Genomic DNA, 21623 nt, shown 5'->3' on the forward strand with positions numbered 1-21623 from the left:
TAGCATCGTTGTCGTCTCGCCAATCTTATGCTTCCACGACTATCGCTACCGCTTAGTGATAAAGTAAAGCATTACAGCGCGATTGCATTGCATACAATAAAGCGACAACCATATGGCTCCTGCCGGTTGCCGATAACTCGGTTACAAAACATGATCATCTCATACAATAAAAATTAGCATCATGTCTTTACCATATCACATCACAACATGCCCTGCAAAAACAAGTTGGACGTCCTCTACTTTGTTGTTGCAAGTTTTACGTGGCTGCTACGGGCTTAAGCAAGAACCAATCTTACCTACGCATCAAAACCACAATGATAGTTTGTCAAGTTGGTGCTGTTTTAACCTTCGCAAGGACCGGGCGTAGCCACACTCGGTTCAACTAAAGTTGGAGAAACTGTCACCCGCTAGCCACCTTTGTGCAAAGCACGTCGGGAGAACCGGTCTCGAGTAAGCGTACGCGTAATGTCGGTCCGGCCCGCTTCGTCCAACAATACCGCCGAACCAAAGTATGACATGCTGGTAAGCAGTATGACTTATGTCGCCCACAACTCACTTGTGTTCTACTCGTGCATATAACATCAATGCATAAAACCTAGGCTCGGATGCCACTGTTGGGGAACGTAGTAATTTCAAAATTTTCCTACGCACACGCAAGATCATGGTGATACATAGCAACGAGAGGGGAGAGTGTGATCTACGTACCCTTGTAGACCGACAGCGGAAGCATTAGCACAACGCGGTTGATATAGTCGTACGTCTTCACGGCCCGACCGATCAAGCACCGAAACTACGGCACCTCCGAGTTCTAGCACACGTTCAGCTCGATGATGATCCCCGGACTCCGATCCAGCAAAGTGTCGGGGAAGAGTTCCGTCAGCACGACGGCGTGGTGACGATCTTGATGTTCTACCGTCGCAGGGCTTCGCCTAAGCACCGCTACAATATTATCGAGGATTATGGTGGAAGGGGGCACCGCACACGGCTAAGAATATGATCACGTGGATCAACTTGTGTGTCTAGGGGTGCCCCCTGCCCCTGTATATAAAGGAGCAAGGGGAGGTGCGGCCGGCCAGGAGGAGGGCGCGCCAGGAGGAGTCCTACTCCCACCGGGAGTAGGATTCCCCCCTTTTCCTAGTTGGAATAGGATTCGGGAGGGGAAAAGAGGAGAGAGAGAAGGAAGGGGGGCGCCGCCCCCCTCTCCTTGTCCTATTCGGACTAGGGGGAGAGGGGGGCGCGGCCCAGCCCTGACCACCTCTCCTCTCTTCCACTAAAGCCCACTAAGACCCATATACCTCCCGGGGGGTTCCGGTAACCTCCCGGTACTCCGGTAAAATCCCGATTTCACCCGGAACACTTCCGATATCCAAATATAGGCTTCCAATATATCAATCTTTATGTCTCGACCATTTTGAGACTCCTCATCATGTCCGTGATCACATCCAGGACTCCGAAAAAACTTCGGCACATCAAAATGCATAAACTCATAATATAACTGTCATCGAAACCTTAAGCATGCGGACCCTACGGGTTCGAGAACAATGTAGACATGACCGAGACACGTCTCCGATCAATAAACAATAGCGGAACCTGGATGCTCATATTGGCTCCTACATATTCTACGAAGATCTTTATCGGTCAGACCGCATAACAACATACGTTGTTCCCTTTGTCATCGATATGTTACTTGCCCAAGATTCGATCGTCGGTATCTCAATACCTAGTTCAATCTCGTTACTGGCAAGTCTCTTTACTCGTTTCGTAATACATCATCTTGCAACTAACTCATTAGTTGTAATGCTTGCAAGGCTTATGTGATGTGCATCACCGAGAGGGCCCAGAGATACCTCTCCGACACTCGGAGTGACAAATCCTAATCTCGAAATACGCCAACCCAACATTTACCTTTGGAGACACCTGTAGAGCTCCTTTATAATCACCCAGTTACGTTGTGACGTTTGATAGCACACAAAGTGTTCCTCCGGTAAACGGGAGTTGCATAATCTCATAGTTATAGGAACATGTATAAGTCATGAAGAAAGCAATAGCAACATACTAAACGATCGGGTGCTAAGCTAATGGAATGGGTCATGTCAATCACATCATTCTCCTAATGATGTGATCCCATTAATCAAATGATAACACATGTGTATGGTTAGGAAACATAACCATCTTCGATTAACGAGCTAGTCAAGTAGAGGCATACTAGTGATGTTTGGTTTGTCTATGTATTCACACAAGTATTATGTTTCCGGATAATACAATTCTAGCATGAATAATAAACATTTATCATGATATAAGGAAATAAAATAATAACATTATTATTGCCTCTAGGGCATATTTCCTTCACAAAGAAGTGGTTGTGGGGGGTGGCTATTTATAGTCAGGGGCAACCCGACATGAATTGTCATAAATGCCTTTCTCAGTCACGATCGTCGTTAGGATAAGGATCCACTCGACAGTCGGCCCGCGGTGCATCAACAATCGGAAAATTGAACTCTCAATTTCATCGGACACTCAATTTCCTCACGATAGACAGATCGCATTGGAGTAATCCTAAATCCTCAGTCTGACCAAATTTGTGAGCGACCAGATGAACTTCTTAAGTGTCGCTAGCAAATTTGTCATCTGTTCCGGAGATTTCCAAAGATTTCACTCGAAGTGGCTTGTGTATGTATATGTTTGAGCATCACTTTGGAGATGTGAACTATGATTCACCTAGACCCCCTTTAAGAATATGGTTTTTCCTATGACTCAAAATAAGAAGAAAGAAACTACAAAAACAAAAGTCTTCAAGCTTCAAAGTCCTCACATCAATTTCTTCAATGACCGTTCCAATTTCATGACTAAATTCTTCACTTGAAGAAATATATTTTTAGGGGTTGTCTTTCATGGGTTAAACCAAATCTTTAGGGACTATAACTTCTGTATACACTCACAAACACGTTAGTCCCTCAACATATTTGTCTTCAATACTCCAAAACCACTAAGGGGGCACTTGATGCACTTACACATGGGCTTAGGCCACCACCTTTGGGAAACAGCCCACGGTCCAATGTCTCGGACAGTGGCACTTCTGTTAACGACTTGTTAATTAATCCATAATTAATTAATCATTCCCCACCGGCAAAATAAGGTTTAGCTCATTCCCGCAACCCTCGGCACGCGCGTCATGTCGAGGTGGGCGACAGCGGAGGAGGAGCACACGTGTACAACTCCTCTTCCCAAGTTCCCAATACCATGTGGTAGAGCAACTGAGGGAGTCCTGGATTAGGGGGTCCCCAGGCACCCGGGCTATGTGACGTGGGCCAGACTAGTGGGCCGTGAAGATACAAGATAGAGGGCTTCCTCCCGTGTCCGGATGGGACTCTCTTGGCGTGGAAGGCAAGCTGGCGTTCGGATATGAAGATTCCTTTCTCTGTAAACCGACTCTGTACAAACCCTAGCCCCCTCCGGTGTCCATATAAACTGGAGGGTTTTAGTCTGTAGGGGCAGTCATAATCGTACAGGCTAGATATCTAGGGTTTAGCCATTACGATCTCGTGGTAGATCAACTCTTGTAACCCCTATACTCATCAAAGTCAATCAAGCATGAAGTAGGGTATTACCTCCATCAAGAGGGCCCGAACCTGGGTATACATCGTGTCCCCTGCCTCCTGTTAGCTTCGATCCTTAGACGCATAGTTCGGGACCCCCTACCCGAGATCTGCCGGTTTTGACACCGACAACAACCCTTATAAAGGGGTCTCACTTTTACTACTGTAGCAGTTTGGTACTAAACTTACCGCCATTTGCCATGCACCTAAATGAGCCTTAGAGATTAACCAGGGATTATTGCCTTACATGGGTCAAAGGCTATCTATAATCCAACAGGTTTTACACTTCCTTTATGGAGGACTAGATAGACAGAGCAAGCAAATGGTAAACTCTGCCTCTGGAGGAGCTTTTATGGACTTCAGTATTGTCCAAGTCTGGGGCTGCTTGATAAAATCCAGCACGACACAAAAAGTTGGTACCTTGATCCAGAGGAGAAAGGGGAGTTGAACCGGATTACAGTGGTGGCGCGGGTGTGGAGGGATTGGAGATGGTGATGGGCTGCCGCGGGGGAAAGACAAAGTGTTTGTTATGCCCATGCCCAACAAGCATTTGTCAAAAAAGAGAGTAAAAAATGCTACATATCTTGAATATTGTGGAGCTATAGTTTAGGGACAATTGAATTATGCCGCTAACTTGACCCCACTACTTACATTTACCCCTTATTTCAACCTATTTAGTTTTGCCCCTATTTTCTTGTATGGTATTCTTATAGAAATACCCCTGTCCGATGTTCCCTTCACGTCTTCCCACTTTCTAAGCTTTACGACATTCCTCAAAACATTTCAGGGATACTAGAAAAGCTTAGAAAGTAGAGAAGAGTCAACCAAAACATCACGAGCAAAACTGAGTATTGATCTTAAATTTAGGGATAAGTGTGAGTAATGGCTTCGAGTTAGGTGCAGATATGAAAGTGTGAGTAAAGGATTCGAGTTAGGAGTAATTTAGATCTTTTGCCCCTCAAAGATTCATAGAAATCGAACCGGATACATGTCGCCGGAAGACTTCTCCGAGCCCGATATAGCCCGTGATGGTTGCAGCGAACAGTTCTCTTCAGCCTGGTTAGTGTCCGGACATGTATAGTTTAGATGTTGACGCCCCTCAGAGATTCACAGACATCGAATCGGATACATGTCGCTGGAAGAGTTCCCCGAGCCCGATATAGTCCGTGAGAGTTTCAGCGAACAGTTCTCTTCAGCACTTGCGCACAGCATGCGCATCACGCAGCCGAAGCTAGCTACTCCCGTACACAAAGTAGGGTCGGAGACGGACCATCCCAGCAGTCGGGCTACACGGCTCGTAAATAAGGCCACCCAAGGGAGCAACTCGTCGACACGATCAAGTTCGAGCCCCGCCGCCGAGGAAGCAACCAGCGTCCTCATCCCTGTCTGTCACCATATATGGCTGGAGACTGCGGCCACCTCGGTCCGTCCCGCAAGCGCGCTACCGTGGACGCGGACCGGCTGAGCGACCTGCCGGACTGCCTCCTGGAGGACATCCTCTCGCGCCTCGGGTCCCTGCAGGCCGTGCGGACGAGCGCGCTGTCCCGGCGCTGGCGGCACGTCTGGCGCTCCGTGCGCTGCGTCGACATCGACCAGCGGGAGTTCCCCGGCAGCGGCCCGCCCGGCTCCCTCCAGTACCAGCGCTTCGAGGACTTCGCCGACACCATGCTGCCGTGTCCTCCCGCCGCCGCGCGGCCGCCTCTGGACACGTTCCGCCTCCACTTCGCCGATGCCATGAACAGTGTGGCCATGAACACTACGAGCTTTGGGAGGTGGATCCGGCGCGGCCTCACGCGCCGCCCGGCCACCGTCGACCTCCAGTGCGACTTCGTCAATGGCTGCATCCTGTGGCCGCCCTGCCACGTAGACATGGGCGCCGCCGCGTGCCGCCTGACGAGGCTCCGGCTCTCCGGCGTGACGCTAGGACTCGGCTCCAGGGAGGAGATTGGCGGCCAGTTGCCGGTCCTCGAGGACCTGCACCTCGACAACTGCTACTACTACGGGGTCCTCACCATTGCCTCGCCCACGCTCAAGAGCCTCGCAGTCACAAGCAATTCGGTCAGTTACTCTACTGACACCGTGGCCATCGCAGCTCCTCGCCTCGCCTCCCTCCGCCTCGTCCTCCCGTTCGGCCGCGACGGCAGGACCTCGGTGGTGACCAAAGCTCCAGGAAACGAGGCGCTGCCATCGCTCGTCGAGGCGTCCATCTGTCTAAACGATATGGACCAACGGGCTTACAAAGCCAAGCTCCCGTTCCTGAGATCCATGTGCAGCTTCCTCGGCCGACTAACCAATGTCGCGAAATTAGAACTCTCGGGGTTCACCACCACGGTACGCATTTTTTTGGATCTCGAGTGTTTTAGCAGTGCTTGTGCTAATTCTCATAAGCCCTTTTTTCTTTGAGGAATCTCATGAGCGCAATTTTCTTTGTGAACTTTTTTTTTTGCGAACTTCTTTTTCTTTGTGAACTTGACTCACCCCAAATTGGGCAACTTAATTCCATTTGCCTACTTTTCTGTATCACTCACCTGAAACTGCACAAAAAATATGCACAACACCAAAGGTTAAAAACACGATATTAAAAGTGCACAGAATTATTATTATTATTATTATTATTATTATTATTATTATTATTGCGACAAAAGTGTACAGTATTAGCTAAACGTTGGTATAGAATTTTGGTCAGTAAGTTATACACATAGTGAGCTGTGTGATGGTGATGTTTTAGACATGGGTCATGGGCGGATCTTTATCTTGTTCTTTTATTTCAGGCATTGCTGGACCATGAGTCTCAAGATTTTTCGGTCCTCGAAAACCTAAGAACCTTGCTTCTCGACGGTTGTGATATTGGAGCAATCAACCTCCAAGTGTTGATGAAAATCCTTGAGAATGCCCCTAATTTGGAGAAGCTCCGATTGCGCCGCTGCCAGGTACATGCCTCTTTTTAATTGCACTCTACACTTTAGTTCTTTGTTTCTTGTACACCTGAGACAAAAAATCTTGTACACAACAGTTTTTAGGTCGTCCGAAGAGGAGCAAAGGGAAGGCAGGGCCGAAAAAGACATGTCCCAACCAATGTGTTCCAACACTTGTTCAACACAAGAAACTGAACTCAATAGAAATCAAGTACCAACCAAGGGATGAAGCTCACTTGAAACAGTTTTTCGGAAAATATGTGAACGAAACGCCAAAGGAAATGCAGTTGTGGCGAGTTGCCAGGAATTTGAGCATTTCAAGAGCAAATACGAGAGGAGGAGATCAGGTTTCCACTGCTGCTCATGTTACACCGGTTCAAGAGTCGACTCTATATTTGCGCCGTACCATCTCGCGGGATCCAGCAGTGGCAAACCACAAGAGTGATTCAACATAGCCATGCATGGTGGCGTGTAGAGTAAGAAAACAGTATGCTCACAGTTTCAAATGTGACTAGTATCATGTATTTTTCTGTTGTATTGTATTGTATTGTATTGTGGCTTGTGGTGTCAAGTGCTAGTGCAAGTAGCACGTGAAGGTTGATATCCGACCACTCACATTTCACTTGAATGGAGACATATTTTTAGTATATTCCATAGCGCTCATCAGCATTTATGACGTCTTATAGTGAAGCTCTTGTAGTGGGGTTTTATATAGCTAGGTGAAAGTGCATCTCCATTGTACCCCCGTTGGTTTTGATGATCTATGGAAAAACCATTGAGATGACTGATGTTTCATTGAGCTTATTTCGTCTATAGCATGTGATCTCATTGTGTATCAGGTTTCGCTACAAGTGGAAGATCACTTGTGACCCATTCAAACAACTTTTTTAGTTGTTGTTCTCCTCGAGCTCTTGTTATGTATTTTCTGGACTTTTGGCGAATACAAGATTCACATTGCGTATATCACAACCATACTATGAAGAGGGGTACAAGCAAATACTTTGTTTGAGCTCCAAGAATGGATCCTAAGCCAAAGTCCTCGAAAATCTCCGTAGTCATTCCCTTTGTATGAGTTTCTCGAAGTCTGGTACTTTCGAAGATTTTCTGCCGGTACTACCGAACCACTTAGGGTCATTCATACTCAGAGGTTAAACCTAGTTTCAACAGTTCGGAACCACCATTTATTTTGTTATGGAACTGTCGAGTGATTCCTCCTTGAAACATTGTTTGTTTGCTCCGACACTTTCGAGCACAAAAAATTTCATCATCACTTTCGAGTCATCTCAGTTTGCTTATCTGCTGGTCATGGCATGAGTTTGGTACCTCCGCTCATTTTCGTCCGGAACTTTCAAGTTGTGATTTGGCTCTTTTCTGTAAATATCATCCTGATAACTCTTGTGTTTACTATAGTACTACCGAGCAATTGATTTTACTAGTTCTTCCGAGTTTTTCTATCTTGAAAAAGGTGCTACATTTTGTCTCATTCTTTCATCAGCACTTCTGAGTATGGTTCTTGAACATTGACATGGCCGTTCAAATTTATTTGAATTGATTCGGTAGTTCTTCTAGACTTCCATCGGTGCTTCCTAGCCTTAGTTATCCTTTAAGGAACAATTGGATTTTGGACTCTCACTATGTATTCTCTACTCACTCCCCTTCGTGGCTGACCACCACATTCATTTCATTCATCATTATCTGCCACACAAAAAAACACGACACTTCAACCCATCCACCTACCACGTAGAGAAAGAGAGATCTATGGCAAAAAGAAGAAGAAAGAAGTGTCGTGTGATTCCATTTTTTACTTCTTGATTCTTAGAAGGCCAAGAACTCATCGCTACAACTCAGTTTTTTTCACCACAATTCTATCCTTGTAAGAGTGTGTTCCTATGGATTATTGAGAGAAGCTTTGATTGAAGATCTTGCAAGGAGCTCTTATCAAGTGATTATGCTTTGCTTATTACTCTTGGATGATGAGTGCATCATTGACGGGGGAGTCACTTGTGATCCTATCAAGTTCTTCGTGTGAAGGCTGCAACAGTTTGTGCGAGCCCGAAGACTGCCAACTTTGTGAATATCTATCCTAGTAAGGCTTCTGAGTGCAAGCCACGAAGAAATAGGTTGGTTGTGCTTCGTGGACCGCATGGTGGGTGTCACAACCAAAATTCTTGAATCCTAGAATGTGATGACCCAGACTCGGTAGGGATCCCAATCTCTTAGTTTTACCGTTCTAGTCCTTGGATCAATATCTAGCACTCATAATTCATATGTCATAATGTACCGAGAATCTAGAGTAGGCTATCAATCATAAAGTAAGAAAAAGAAAAACAATTGTAGAGTTCCATCAATGCCACTGGGAGAGCTCAGTATAGACCCATGACCTAATCCGTAACGCCTACTCTTCGTCTAATAAACCGGAACATGAAAAGTTGCAGACCAAAAGGATCAATTTATTGAACGTATTGGCAAGCATGCACCCAAAAGAATATAAACACATATAATGCTACGTGTAGGTTTTGTAAAATCAAGATGTTTCTGAAGAGAAGTTTTGTGTAGAGCCAATTTTTCCTACCTACACCAACAATCTATTAGTGTCCGGAAGTTTAATTAAGCAAACAAATTCAGTAACCTAATAAATCTCTACTCCTAGTGTCTGAGTTGGTTGAATAGTATCCACGGTTTTTGCGTCTGGTTTATTTTTATCTGGTTTATTTTCGCCTGGTTTAGTTTCATCTCACCTTCCATCTTCATATCCTCACGTTGATTTTTTCACCCATCCAATAAAAACTTTCTTAACATTTGCAAACTTTCCTAATCAGACACGTCACAAACAGGCAGGTATTGATATCACGTTACCAAACAATAAAACCTTATTTTCATGAAAATCAACTCAAAATCCTAGCTTTCCTAACGCATTGATTGTTTCGTCCGCCGGCCCCCATGCCCCGTGAGTGGCACGACGTCGGGACGCGCCCCAAGCGGCGCACCGACGACCACCGCCCTGAACCCTCCCGTGCGGAGGAGCGGCGCGACTCCTCCCGCCCGTCCCCCGACGCGGTTCGCCATGAGTCCGAGCTCCGCCGATAGCTCTCCTCCCGCGGCGACCACCGGTCTCCCGCCCACGACAACCTCCGCTCCTCCTCACGCCGATCTTCTCCTCGCGCGGACCGCCGTGGCCGCTCCCGCTCCCGCTCGCCTCCCTCCCGGCCGCGGACCAGCGCGATGCTCGACGCTGGTCACCTTCCCCTCCGCGCCGTCGGGATGCCATCCGCTCCCCGGCTCGGGGCGGCCACGCTCGTTCCCCTGGCCGCTCCCATGGGCAGCGCCCCCCCTCCCGCGGCCGCCGCGGTTCGCCGCTACCTGCCACCTCGGGGCGAGCCGAGTCTCCCCCCAGCCGGCAATGGGGCGGGACGGGGCCGACCCGGTGGCAAGCGCAAGAAGAAGCGCGGTCTTGGGCACGCAAACAGCACTGCCCCGGCCAATGATGCCACCCGGGATCTCGCCGCCTCAACTACGATCGCTCTCCTCCCCGACGACCGCTCCTCCGACCCCGTCAAGTGCTTCAACTGCGGCCTCTCCGGCCACTCCCAGGTGGCATGTACTCGCCCTCAGTGTTGCTACCTCTGCTCGGACTCGGACCACCCCGCCTTCCTTTGCCCTGACCGTCCGGTGGCGGAGGGGCTGATGATGTACGAGCATGGGATTGAGGGCCTCGGCTACTTCCACATCGAGGTGCCCGACATCCCCGCCCCCTCATCGTCGCTCCTGGCCGTTGTTACCGTGAAGGATGGGGTGGCCTCGCCGGAGATGATTGAGGCCGAGCTCAACCACCTCTACCACTGCACTTGGGATTGGCAGGTCACCTTACTCTCTGGAGGCCAGTTCTCGGTCGTCTTCCCGGACGCTGTCAGCCACGGGTACGACACCCGCAGCAGAGACATCACCCTAGCTCTCAACAAGTTAGTGGTGGACATCTCCGTGCCGGTGCGGGACCCCTTGGCAGTCGCGGTCTTGAACACGGCATGGGTCCTCATTGGTGGCCTGCCAGACATCGCCCGCTCCGAGCGGTCATCCGGAACATGTCTCGCATCCTCGGCAAGGTGGTGGTGGTTGACGAGCTCTCCCTCCGCAAGGAGGAGGAGGTCCGGGTTAAGGTCAAATCTCTCGACTCCTCCAGGCCTCGTGCCACCATCCGAGTGTTCTTCAACGACCAGGACTTTGACCTCTGCATCTCCCCCGAGCCCCCCAACCACATTGGCCGCCCTCGCATCAACGACAGCTTCCTGGGGGGCGGCACCAATGGGGGTGGCGCTGGTGGCCACCGCATTGACCGTGACCCTCGTCACGGCCACCCCTCTGGCTCGGGCGACGACGACGACTTCCAGGATAGCCCCCACCACGACCAGCTGCCTGTGTCGGCCGCCAGGGGTGGGGTTGGGGCGGGTCGTACCCACGCGGCGGCCTCCCCGTCCCCCGATGACGGCCTCGAAGCCTCTGATGCTAGCCTCCAGGTCCTTCCGGCATCTTCGCCCCGCTCCCCCGACGACATCTTCGCCTCCTCTCCAGCCAGGGCCGACCCGGTGCTGCTCGACCCGACCCCCCCCCCCCCCCCGCGCGCCTGATCTCCAGTTGGCGCTGCTGGGGGTCTCGGCCCTGGACTCGGCCTCGCCTCTTTCGGTGCCTCCGGAGGTGGCACCTGGCTCTCCAGATCGGCCGGTCAGTCCACCGGTGGTGGATGACGCACCTGCGGACCCACCTCCCTCCCCAGGCGTTCCCTGCGGGACGACCCCTGCTCCTCTCCTGGCGCCTTCGAGCTCTGCTTCCGTGGGCCTGGCGATGGTGTTGACCACTCCGGTGGCTGGTCATGTTGGAAATATGCCCTAGAGGCAATAATAAATTAGTTATTATCATATTTCCTTGTTCATGATAATTGTTTATTATCCATGCTAGAATTGTATTGTTAGGAAACTCAGATACATGTGTGGATACACAGACAACACCATGTCCCTAGTAAGCCTCTAGTTGACTAGCTCCTTGATCAATAGATGGTTACGGTTTCCTGACCATGGACATTGGATGTCGTTGATAACGGGATCACATCATTAGGAGAATGATGTGATGGACAAGACCCAATCCTAAGCCTAGCACAAGATCGTGTAGTTCGTTTGCTAAAGCTTTTCTAATGTCAAGTATCATTTCCTTAGACCATGAGATTGTGCAACTCCCGGATACCGTAGGAGTGCTTTGGGTGTGCCAAACGTCACAACGTAACTGGGTGGCTATAAAGGTACACTACAGGTATCTCCGAAAGTGTATGTTGGGTTGGCACGAATCGAGACTGGGATTTTTCACTCCGTGTAAATGGAGAGGTATCTCTAGGCCCACTCGGTAGGACATCATCATAATGTGCACAATGTGATCAAGGAGTTGATCACGGGATGATGTGTTACGGAACGAGTAAAGAGACTTGCCGGTAACGAGATTGAACAAGGTATTGGGATACCGACGATCGAATCTCGGGCAAGTATCGTACCGATAGACAAAGGGAATTTTATACGGGATTGACTGAATCCTTGACATCATGGTTCATCCGATGAGATCATCGTGGAGCATGTGGGAGCCAACATGGGTATCCAGATCCCGTTGTTGGTTATTGACCGGAGAGTTGTCTCGGCCATGTCTGCATGACTCCCGAACCCGTAGGGTCTACACACTTAAGGTTCGATGACGCTAGGGTTATAGGGAAAGTATGTACGCAGTTACCGAATGTTGTTCGGAGTCCCGGATGAGATCTCGGACATCATGAGGAGTTCCGGAATGGTCCGGAGGTAAAGAATTATATATGGGAAGTCCTGTTTTGGTCACCGGAAAAGTTTCGGGTTTTATTGGTAATGTACCGGTGGGCCACCAAGTGGGACCACCAGCCCCAGAGGGCTGCATGGGCCAAGTGTGGGAGGGGACCAGCCCCAGGTGGGCTGGTGCACCCCCCCCCACAAGGGCCCAAGGCGCCTAGGGTTTTGGGAGGGGGCGCCTCCACCTAGCTTGGGGGGCAAGTTTCCCCTCTCCCCCCCTTGGCCGCCACCCTAGATGGGTTTGGGGCTGCCGCACCCCTTGGGGTGGAAACCCTAAAGGGGGTGCACCCCCCTCCCTCTCCCCTATATATAGTTGAGGTCTTTGGGGCTGCCTACACATGAGTTTTAACCTCTCCCTGGCGCAGCCCTACCTCTCTACCTCCTCGTCTCTTGTGGTGCTTGGCGAAGCCCTGCTGGAGTACCACGCTCCTCCACCACCACCACGCCGTCGTGCTGCTGCTGGATGGAGTCTTCCCAACCTCTCCTTCTCCATTTGCTGGATCAAGGCGTAGGAGACGTCACCGGGCTGTACGTGTGTTGAACACGGAGGTGCCGTCCATTCGGCACTAGGATCATCGGTGATTTGGATCACGACAAGTACGACTCCATCAACCCCATTCACTTGAACGCTTCCGCTTAGCGATCTACAACGGTATGTAGATGCACTCTCCTTCCCCTCGTTGCTAGATTACTCCATAGATTGATCTTGGTGATGCATAGAAAATTTTGAATTTCTGCTACGTTCCCCAACAGTGGCATCATGAGCTAGGTCTATGCGTAGTTTCTATGCACGAGTAGAACACAAAGTAGTTGTGGGCGTCGATTTTGTCAATTTACTTGTCGTTACTAGTCTTATCTTGATTCGGCGGCATTGTGGGATGAAGCGGCCCGGACCAACCTTACACGTACGCTTACGTGAGACCGGTTCCACTGACTGACATGCACTAGTTGCATAAGGTGGCTGGCGGGTGTCTGTCTCTCCCACTTTAGTCGGATCGGATTCGATGAACAGGGTTCTTATGAAGGGTAAATAGAAATTAACAATTCACGTTGTGGTTTTGGCGTAGGTAAGAAACGTTCTTGCTAGCAACCTATAGCAGCCACGTAAAAAACTTGCAACAACAATTAGAGGACGTCTAACTTGTTTTTGCAGCATATGCCTTGTGATGTGATATGGCCAAAAGGATGTGATGAATGATATATGTGATGTATGAGATGATGATGTTCTTGTAATAGGAATCATGACTTGCATGTCGATGAGTATGACAACCGGCAGGAGCCATAGGAGTTGTCTTAATTTATTTATGACCTGCGTGTCAATACAAACATCATGTAATTACTTTACTTTATTGCTAACCGTTAGCTGTAGTAGTAGAAGTAATAGTTGGCGAGACAACTTCATGAAGACACGATGATGGAGATCATGATGATGGAGATCATGGTGTCATGCCGGTGACAACGATGATCATGGAGCCCCGAAGATGGAGATCAAGAGGAGCAAAATGATATTGGCCATATCATGTCACTATTTGATTGCATGTGATGTTTATCATGTTTTACATCTTATTTGCTTAGAACGACGGTAGCTTAAATAAGATGATCCCCCACTAAAATTTCAAGAAAGGTGTTCCCCCTAACTGTGCACCGTTGCGAAGGTTCGTTGTTTCGAAGCACCACGTGATGATCGGGTGTGATAGATTCTAACGTTCGAATACAACGGGTGTTGACGAGCCTAGCATGTACAGACATGGCCTCGGGACACATGCGAAACACTTAGGTTGACTTGACGAGCCTAGCATGTACAGACATGGCCTCGGAACACGGAAGACCGAAAGGTCGAACATGAGTCGTATAGAAGATACGATCAACATGAAGATGTTCACCGATGATGACTAGTCCGTCTCACGTGATGATCGGACACGTCCTAGTTGACTCGGATCATGTAATCACTCAGATGACTAGAGGGATGTCTATCTGAATGGGAGTTCATAAGATGAACTTAATTATCCTGAACATAGTCAAAAGGTCTTCGCAAATTATGTCGTAGCTCGCGCTTCAGTTCTACTGTTTAGATATGTTCCTAGAGAAAATTTAGTTGAAAGTTGATAGTAGCAATTATGTGGACTTGGTCCGTATACTGAGGATTGTCCTCATTGTTGCGCAGAAGGATTATGTCCTTAGTGCACCGCTCAGTGAGCTGAACCTCGAACGTCGGTTATGGATGTTGTGAACATCTGACATACACGTTTTGATGACTACATGATAGTTCAGTGCGTAATGCTAAATGGTTTAGAACTGAGGCACCAAAGACATTTTTGAAACATCGCAGAACATATGAGATATTCCAAGGACTGAAATTGGGATTTCAGGTTAGTGCCCACGTCAAGAGGTATGAGACCTTTGACGATTTTCTTAGCCTGCTAACTAAGGGAGAAAAGCTCAATTGTTGAGCTTGTGCTCAGATTGTCTGAGTACAACAATCATTTGAATCGAGTGGGAGTTAATCTTCCAGATGAGATAGTGATGTTTCTCCGAAGTCATTACCACCAAGCTGCTAGAGCTTCGTGATGAACTATAATATATCAGGGACATATATGATGATCCTTGAGATATTCGCGATGTTTGACACCACAAAAGTAGAAATCAAGAAGGAGCATCAATTGTTGATGGTTGGTGAAACCACTAGTTTCAAGAAGGGTAAGGGCAAGGGCAAGAACGGATACTTCATGAAATGGCAATTCAGCTGCTGCTCTAGTGAAGAAATCCAAGGTTGAACCCAAACCCGAGACTAAGTGCTTCTATAATAAGAGGAACAGCCACTGGAGCAGAATTACCCTAGATACTTGGTAGATGAGAAGGCTGGCAAGGTCGATAGAAGTATATTGGATATACATTGTGTTAATGTGTACTTTACTAGTACTCCTAGTAGCACCATGGTATTAGATACCGGTTCGGTTGCTAAGTGTTAGTAAACTCGAAATAAAAGGCTGCGGAGTAAACGGAGACTAGCTAAAGGTGAGCTGGCGATATGTGTTGGAAGTTTTTCCAAGCTTGATGTGATCAAGCATCGCACGCTCCCTCTACCATCGAGATTGGTGTTTGCGTTGAGCATAGACATGATTGGATTATGTCTATCGCAATACGGTTATTCATTTAAGGAGAATAATGGTTACTCTGTTTATTTGAATAATACCTTCAATGGTCTTGCACCTAAAATGAATGGTTTATTGAATCTCGATCGTAGTGATACACATGTTCATGCCAAAAGATATAAGATAGTAATGATAGTACCACCTACTTGTGGCACTGCCACGTAAGTCATATCGGTATAAAACGCATGAAGAAGCTCCATGTTGATGGATCTTTGGGCTCACTCGTTTTTGAAAAGTTTGAGACATGCGAACCATGTCTATTGGTGTATATGCATGAAGAAACTCCATGCAAATGGACCATTTGGACTCACTTGATTTTGAATCACTTGAGACATGCAAATCATACCACATGGGCAAGATGACTGAAAGCCTCGTTTTCAGTAAAATGGAACTAGAAAGCAACTTGTTGGAAGTAATACATTTTGATGTGTGCAGTCCAATGAGTGCTGAGGCGTGTAGTGGATATCGTTATGTTCTTACTTCACAGATGATTTGAGTAGATGTTGAGTATATTTACTTGATGAATCACGAGTCTGAATTATTGAAAGGTTCAAGTAATTTCAGGGTGAAGTTGAAAGATCGTCGTGACAAGAGGATAAAATATCTATGATATGATCATAGAGATGAATATCTGAATTACGAGTTTGGCACAGAATTAAGACATTGTGGAAATTGTTTCACAACTAATACAGCCTGGAACACCATAGTGTGATGGTGTGTCCGAACATCATAACTGCACCCTATTGGATATGATGCATACCATGATGTCTCTTATCGAATTACCACGATAGTTTATGGGTTAGGCATTAGAGACAACCACATTCACTTTAAATAGGGCACCACGTAATTCCGATGAGATGACACCGTATGAACTATGGTTTAGAGAAACCTAAGCTGTCATTTGTTAAAAGGTTTGGGGCTGCGACGCTTATGTGAAAAGTTTCAGGCTGATAAGCTCGAACCCAAAGCGGATAAATGCATCTTCATAGGACACCCAAAACAGTTGGGTATACCTCCTGTCTCAGATCCGAAAGCAATAAGGGATTGTTTCTAGAATCGGGTCCTTTCTCGAGGAAAAGTTTCTCTCGAAAGAATTGAGTGGGAGGATGGTGGAGACTTGATGAGGTTATTGAACCGTCTCTTCAACTAGTGTGTGGCAGGGCACAGGGAGTTGTTCCTGTGGCACCTACACCAATTGAAGTGGAAGCTTATGATAGTGATCATGAAACTTCAGATCAAGTCACTACCAAACCTCGTGGGATGACAAGGATGCGTACTACTTCAGAGTGGTACGTAATCCTGTCTTGGAAGTCATGTTGCTAGACAACAATGAACCTATGAGCTATGGAGAAGCGATGGTGGGCCTGGATTCCAAAATGGCTCGAGGCCATATAATCCGAGAGAGGATCCATATATGAAAACAAAGTGTAGACTTTGGAAGAACTACTTGATGGTTGTAAGGCTGTTAGGTACATATGGATTTTAAAAGGAAGACGGACAATGATGGTAAGTATCACCATTAAGAAAGCTCGACTTGTCATTAATATGTTTTCCGACAAGTTCAAGGAGTTGACTACGATGAGACTTTCTCACTCGTAGCGATGCTAAGAGTCTGTTGGAATTATATTAGCGATTACTGCATTATCCTGCAGATAGGATGTCAAAACACTGTTTCCTCGACGATTTTTTGAGGAAAGGTTGTATGTGATACAACCGGAAGGTTTTGTCAATCCTGAAAGATGCTAACAAGTATGCAAAGCTCCAGCAATCCTTCTAAGGACTGGAGTAAGCATCTCGGAGTTGGAATGTATGCTTTGATGAGATGATCAAATATTTTGGGTGTATACAAAGGTTATGAGAAACTTGTATTTCCAAAGAAGTGAGTGGGAACACTATAGAATTTCTGATGAGTATATGTTGTTGACACATTGTTGATCAGAAATGACGTAGAATTTCTAGAAAGCATATAGGGTTATTTGGAAAGTGTTTTTCAATGGAAAGCCTGGATTAAGCTACTTGAACATTGAGCATCAAGATCTATAAGGATAGATCAAAACGCTTAATGGTACTTTCAAATGAGCACATACCTTGACATGATCTTGAAGGTGTTCAAGATGGATCAGTCAAAGAAGGAGTTCTTGCCTGAGTTGTAAGGTATGAAGTTAAGACTTAAAGCTCGACCACGGCAGAAGAAAGAGGAAGGACGAAGGTCGTCCCCTATGCTTTTGTCATAGGCTCTATACGGTATGCCATGCTGAGTACCACACCTGATGTGTGCCTTGCCACATATTTGGCAAGAGGGTACAAAGGTGATCTAGGAGTAGATCACCAGATAGCGGTCTAAGTTATCCTTAGAGGAATAAGGATATGTTTCTCGGTTATGGAGGTGATAAAGAGTTCGACGTAAAGAGTTACATCAATGCAAGCTTAACACCTATCCGGATAGCTCTGAGTAGAGATACCGGATACGTGTAATGGAGCAACAATTTAGAATAGCTCCAAGTAGAACAGTTATTTGAAATGGCTCCAAATGTAGCGTAGTAGTTGCATCTACAAGATGACATAGAAATTTGCGAAGTACATACGGATCTGAATGTTGCAGACCCGTTGACTAAAACCTCTCTCACAAGCATAACATGATCAAACCCAGAACTCTTTGGGTGTTAGTCACATGGGGATGTGACCTTGAGTGTTAATCACATATCGATGTGAACTGGATTATTGACTCTGGTGCAAGTGGGAGACTGTTGGAAATATGCCCTAGAGGCAATAATAAATTAGTTATTATCATATTTCCTTGTTCATGATAATCGTTTATTATCCATGCTAGAACTGTATTGTTAGGAAACTCATATACATGTGTGGATACACAGACAACACCATGTCCCTAGTAAGCCTCTAGTTGACTAGCTCCTTGATCAATAGATGGTTACGGTTTCCTGACCATGGACATTGGATGTCGTTGATAACGGGATCACATCATTAGGAGAATGATGTGATGGACAAGACCCAATCCTAAGCCTAGCACAAGATCGTGTAGTTCGTTTGCTAAAGCTTTTCTAATGTCAAGTATCATTTCCTTAGACCATGAGATTGTGCAACTCCCGGATACCGTAGGAGTGCTTTGGGTGTGCCAAACGTCACAACGTAACTGGGTGGCTATAAAGGTACACTACAGGTATCTCCGAAAGTGTCTGTTGGGTTGGCACGAATCGAGACTGGGATTGTGTCACTCCGTGTAAACGGAGAGGTATCTCTGGGCCCACTCGGTAGGACATCATCATAATGTGCACAATGTGATCAAGGAGCTGATCACGGGATGATGTGTTACGGAACGAGTAAAGAGACTTGCCAGTAACGAGATTGAACAAGGTATCGGGATACCGACGATCGAATCTCGGGCAAGTATCGTACCGATAGACAAAGGGAATTGTATACGAGATTGACTGAATCCTTGACATCGTGGTTCATCCGATGAGATCATCGTGGAGAATGTGGGAGCCAACATGGGTATCCAGATCCCGCTATTGGTTATTGACCGGAGAGTTGTCTCGGCCATGTCTGCATGACTCCCGAACCCGTAGGGTCTACACACTTAAGGTTCGATGACGCTAGGGTTATAGGGAAAGTATGTACGCGGTTACCGAATGTTGTTCGAAGTCCCGGATGAGATCTCGGACATCACAAGGAGTTCCGGAATGGTCCGGAGGTAAAGAATTATATATGGGAAGTCCTGTTTTGGTCACCGGAAAAGTTTCGGATTTTATCGGTAATGTACCGGGACCACCGGGAGGGTCCCGGTGGTCTACCAAGTGGGACCACCAGCCCCGGAGGGCTGCATGGGCCAAGTGTGGGAGGGGACCAGCCCCAGGTGGGCTGGTGCGCCCCCCCCCCCCACAAGGGCCCAAGGCGCCTAGGGTTTTGGGAGGGGGCGCCTCCACCTAGCTTGGGGGGCAAGTTTCCCCTCTCCCCCCTTGGCCGCCACCCTAGATGGGTTTGGGGCTGCCGCACCCCTTGGGGTGGAAACCCTAAAGGGGGCGCACCCCCTCCCTCTCCGCTATATATAGTTGAGGTCTTTGGGGCTGCCTACACATGAGTTTTGACCTCTCCCTGGCGCAGCCCTACCTCTCTACCTCCTCGTCTCTTGCGGTGCTTGGCGAAGCCCTGCTGGAGTACCACGCTCCTCCACCACCACCACGCCGTCGTGCTGCTGCTGGATGGAGTCTTCCCAACCTATCCTTCTCCCCTTGATGGATCAAGGCGTAGGAGACGTCACCGGGCTGTACGTGTGTTGAACACGGAGGTGCCGTCCGTTCGGCACTAGGATCATCGGTGATTTGGATCACGACAAGTACGACTCCATCAACCCCGTTCACTTGAACGCTTCCGCTTAGCGATCTACAAGGGTATGTAGATGCACTCTCCTTCCCCTCATTTCTAGATTACTCCATAGATTGATCTTGGCGATGCGTAGAAAATTTTGAATTTCTGCTACGTTCCCCAACAGGTCCTCCCCCTCGGACTGCGGCCTACTCCAGGAGGGAGCGTTTGACCTCGACCCCGGTGTCCTCTTCACGCCGCAGTGCTCGGATTGAGGCGGCCAGACCGACAGGTGGCCCGGCCCTTCCTATCCCCGAGCTGGCCGCCCTCCGGGCCGCTGCCCGGAACCTCGAGTCAGGTACCATGATCATCCCGGCCACCTTTGCTACATGCTCCTTTTCTCCTTTGGAGTCGGCTCCGCTTGGCCACCTTGCTAAGGTGGCAGCGGACTTGACCATAGTGTTCCGCGGGGAGGTTGCTCCCCCGCTAGTCCAGATAGAAGCCATCCATGCATGGGAGATCCTTGATGGTCGGCTCGCCGAGGCCCGTGCACGCCCTCCTCCCGCCGCTGGAGCACCGCTCAAGACCACCCCGAGTGCCCCTCCCCGCGCGCCAGCCGCCTCGGCTGAGATCCGGGGCCGCACTCGCTCCCTTACCGCCGCCCTCCGCGCCCAGAGCGCCTCACGTGTCTTGAGGTCAAGCAGCCCCCCGATGGATGCGTGATGCGAGCCTTATTCTGGATCCGCGGTTTCGGCCAAGATGATCGGCGCCGCCAATTCATTGAGTACATGCGAACCAAGCGAATCGACATTGTAGCCATTCAAGAAACGATGCGTACTGAATTCTCCCTGTCGGAACTTGAGCATCTGAGCTCCGACCTGTTCGCCTGGCACTGGCTCCCTTCTAGTGGGAGATCATTGTGGTTTATGGTCCGACCGACCACCGCAGGTCGGAGACCTTCCTTGCTGAGCTCCGGAGGAAGGTTGCGTCGGCCTAGTTTCTGGTAGTAGTGGGCGGCGATTTCAACCTCATCTGGACGGAAGAAGAGAAGAGCAATAATCTAGTGAACTTTCCTCGGATGCAATTATTCAATGATTGCATCGCTGATATGGGGCTGCAGGAACTCGATCGTGTCCGGGCCAGGTTCACTTGAACTAACCACGCTGTTCTGGTTCGATCGCTGGACTGGTGACACGCCCCTGGCGGCCCGCTTTCGGGACCTGTTCTCCATCGCAGTTGCCCCTCAGATCTCCGTGGCGACCGCCCTTATTGACTTAGGGCGGCTTGCGTTCCGGAGGCCTTTTGGTCCTGCTGAGAATGCGGACTGGCAGGAGTTGCTTGACTGTATTGCTCTCCATGAGCCGGATCTCACATCTGACGATGACCGCGCCAGGTGGCGCCTCGAGCCGTCCGATCAATTCTCCACCAAATCTCTCTATCTGGCCATCGCCCCCTCGCTCGGCCATGAGGCTCTTTCCTCCATTTGGGAGATTCGCCGCCCCTTGAAAATTAGGATCTTCCTGTGGCAATGGATTCGCGGCCGCCTCCCTTCTGGTGTTGAGATTCTGAAGCGCAATGGCCCTGGTGATGGGCGTTGCCCGCTCTGTGGGCCTGAAGAAGATTCGAACCATATCTTCTTCATCTGCGTGTCTGCGCAGTCCCTTTGGAGCTGTTTCCGCGAGATTGTGGGTGGAAGCTGGGACCATACCAACTTCCCCACTCTCTTTGCCGAACTCCAAGCGACCCCCCCCCCCGCCGCGTTGCGGCACATTAGGTGGCTGACCATTG

General features: G+C 48.6%; 1 protein-coding gene across 1 annotated transcript; it reads left to right on the forward strand.

Annotated features, from left to right (window-relative positions):
• The first annotated feature begins 4867 nt into the window (after window positions 1-4867).
• Window positions 4868-7290, forward strand: LOC123185589 (MEIOTIC F-BOX protein MOF). The gene is made up of 3 exons (XM_044597447.1): window positions 4868-5927; window positions 6368-6526; window positions 6610-7290. Exons 1-3 carry the CDS (start codon window positions 4995-4997, stop codon window positions 6964-6966), a joined length of 1449 nt encoding a protein of 482 aa, XP_044453382.1. The 5' UTR covers window positions 4868-4994; the 3' UTR covers window positions 6967-7290.
• Window positions 7291-21623: the final 14333 nt, after the last annotated feature.

The sequence above is a fragment of the Triticum aestivum genome, chromosome 2A (assembly GCF_018294505.1).
Source record: "Triticum aestivum cultivar Chinese Spring chromosome 2A, IWGSC CS RefSeq v2.1, whole genome shotgun sequence".
Lineage (NCBI taxonomy): Eukaryota > Viridiplantae > Streptophyta > Magnoliopsida > Poales > Poaceae > Triticum > Triticum aestivum.

Coding starts and splice junctions, on each gene's coding strand:
- LOC123185589 (XM_044597447.1), top strand. CDS start 4,995: ATGGCTGGAGACTGCGGCCACCTCGGTCCGTCCCGCAAGCGCGCTACC. Junction 5,928..6,367: donor TCTCGGGGTTCACCACCACG/GTACGCATTTTT, acceptor CTTTTATTTCAG/GCATTGCTGGACCATGAGTC. Junction 6,527..6,609: donor TCCGATTGCGCCGCTGCCAG/GTACATGCCTCT, acceptor TGTACACAACAG/TTTTTAGGTCGTCCGAAGAG.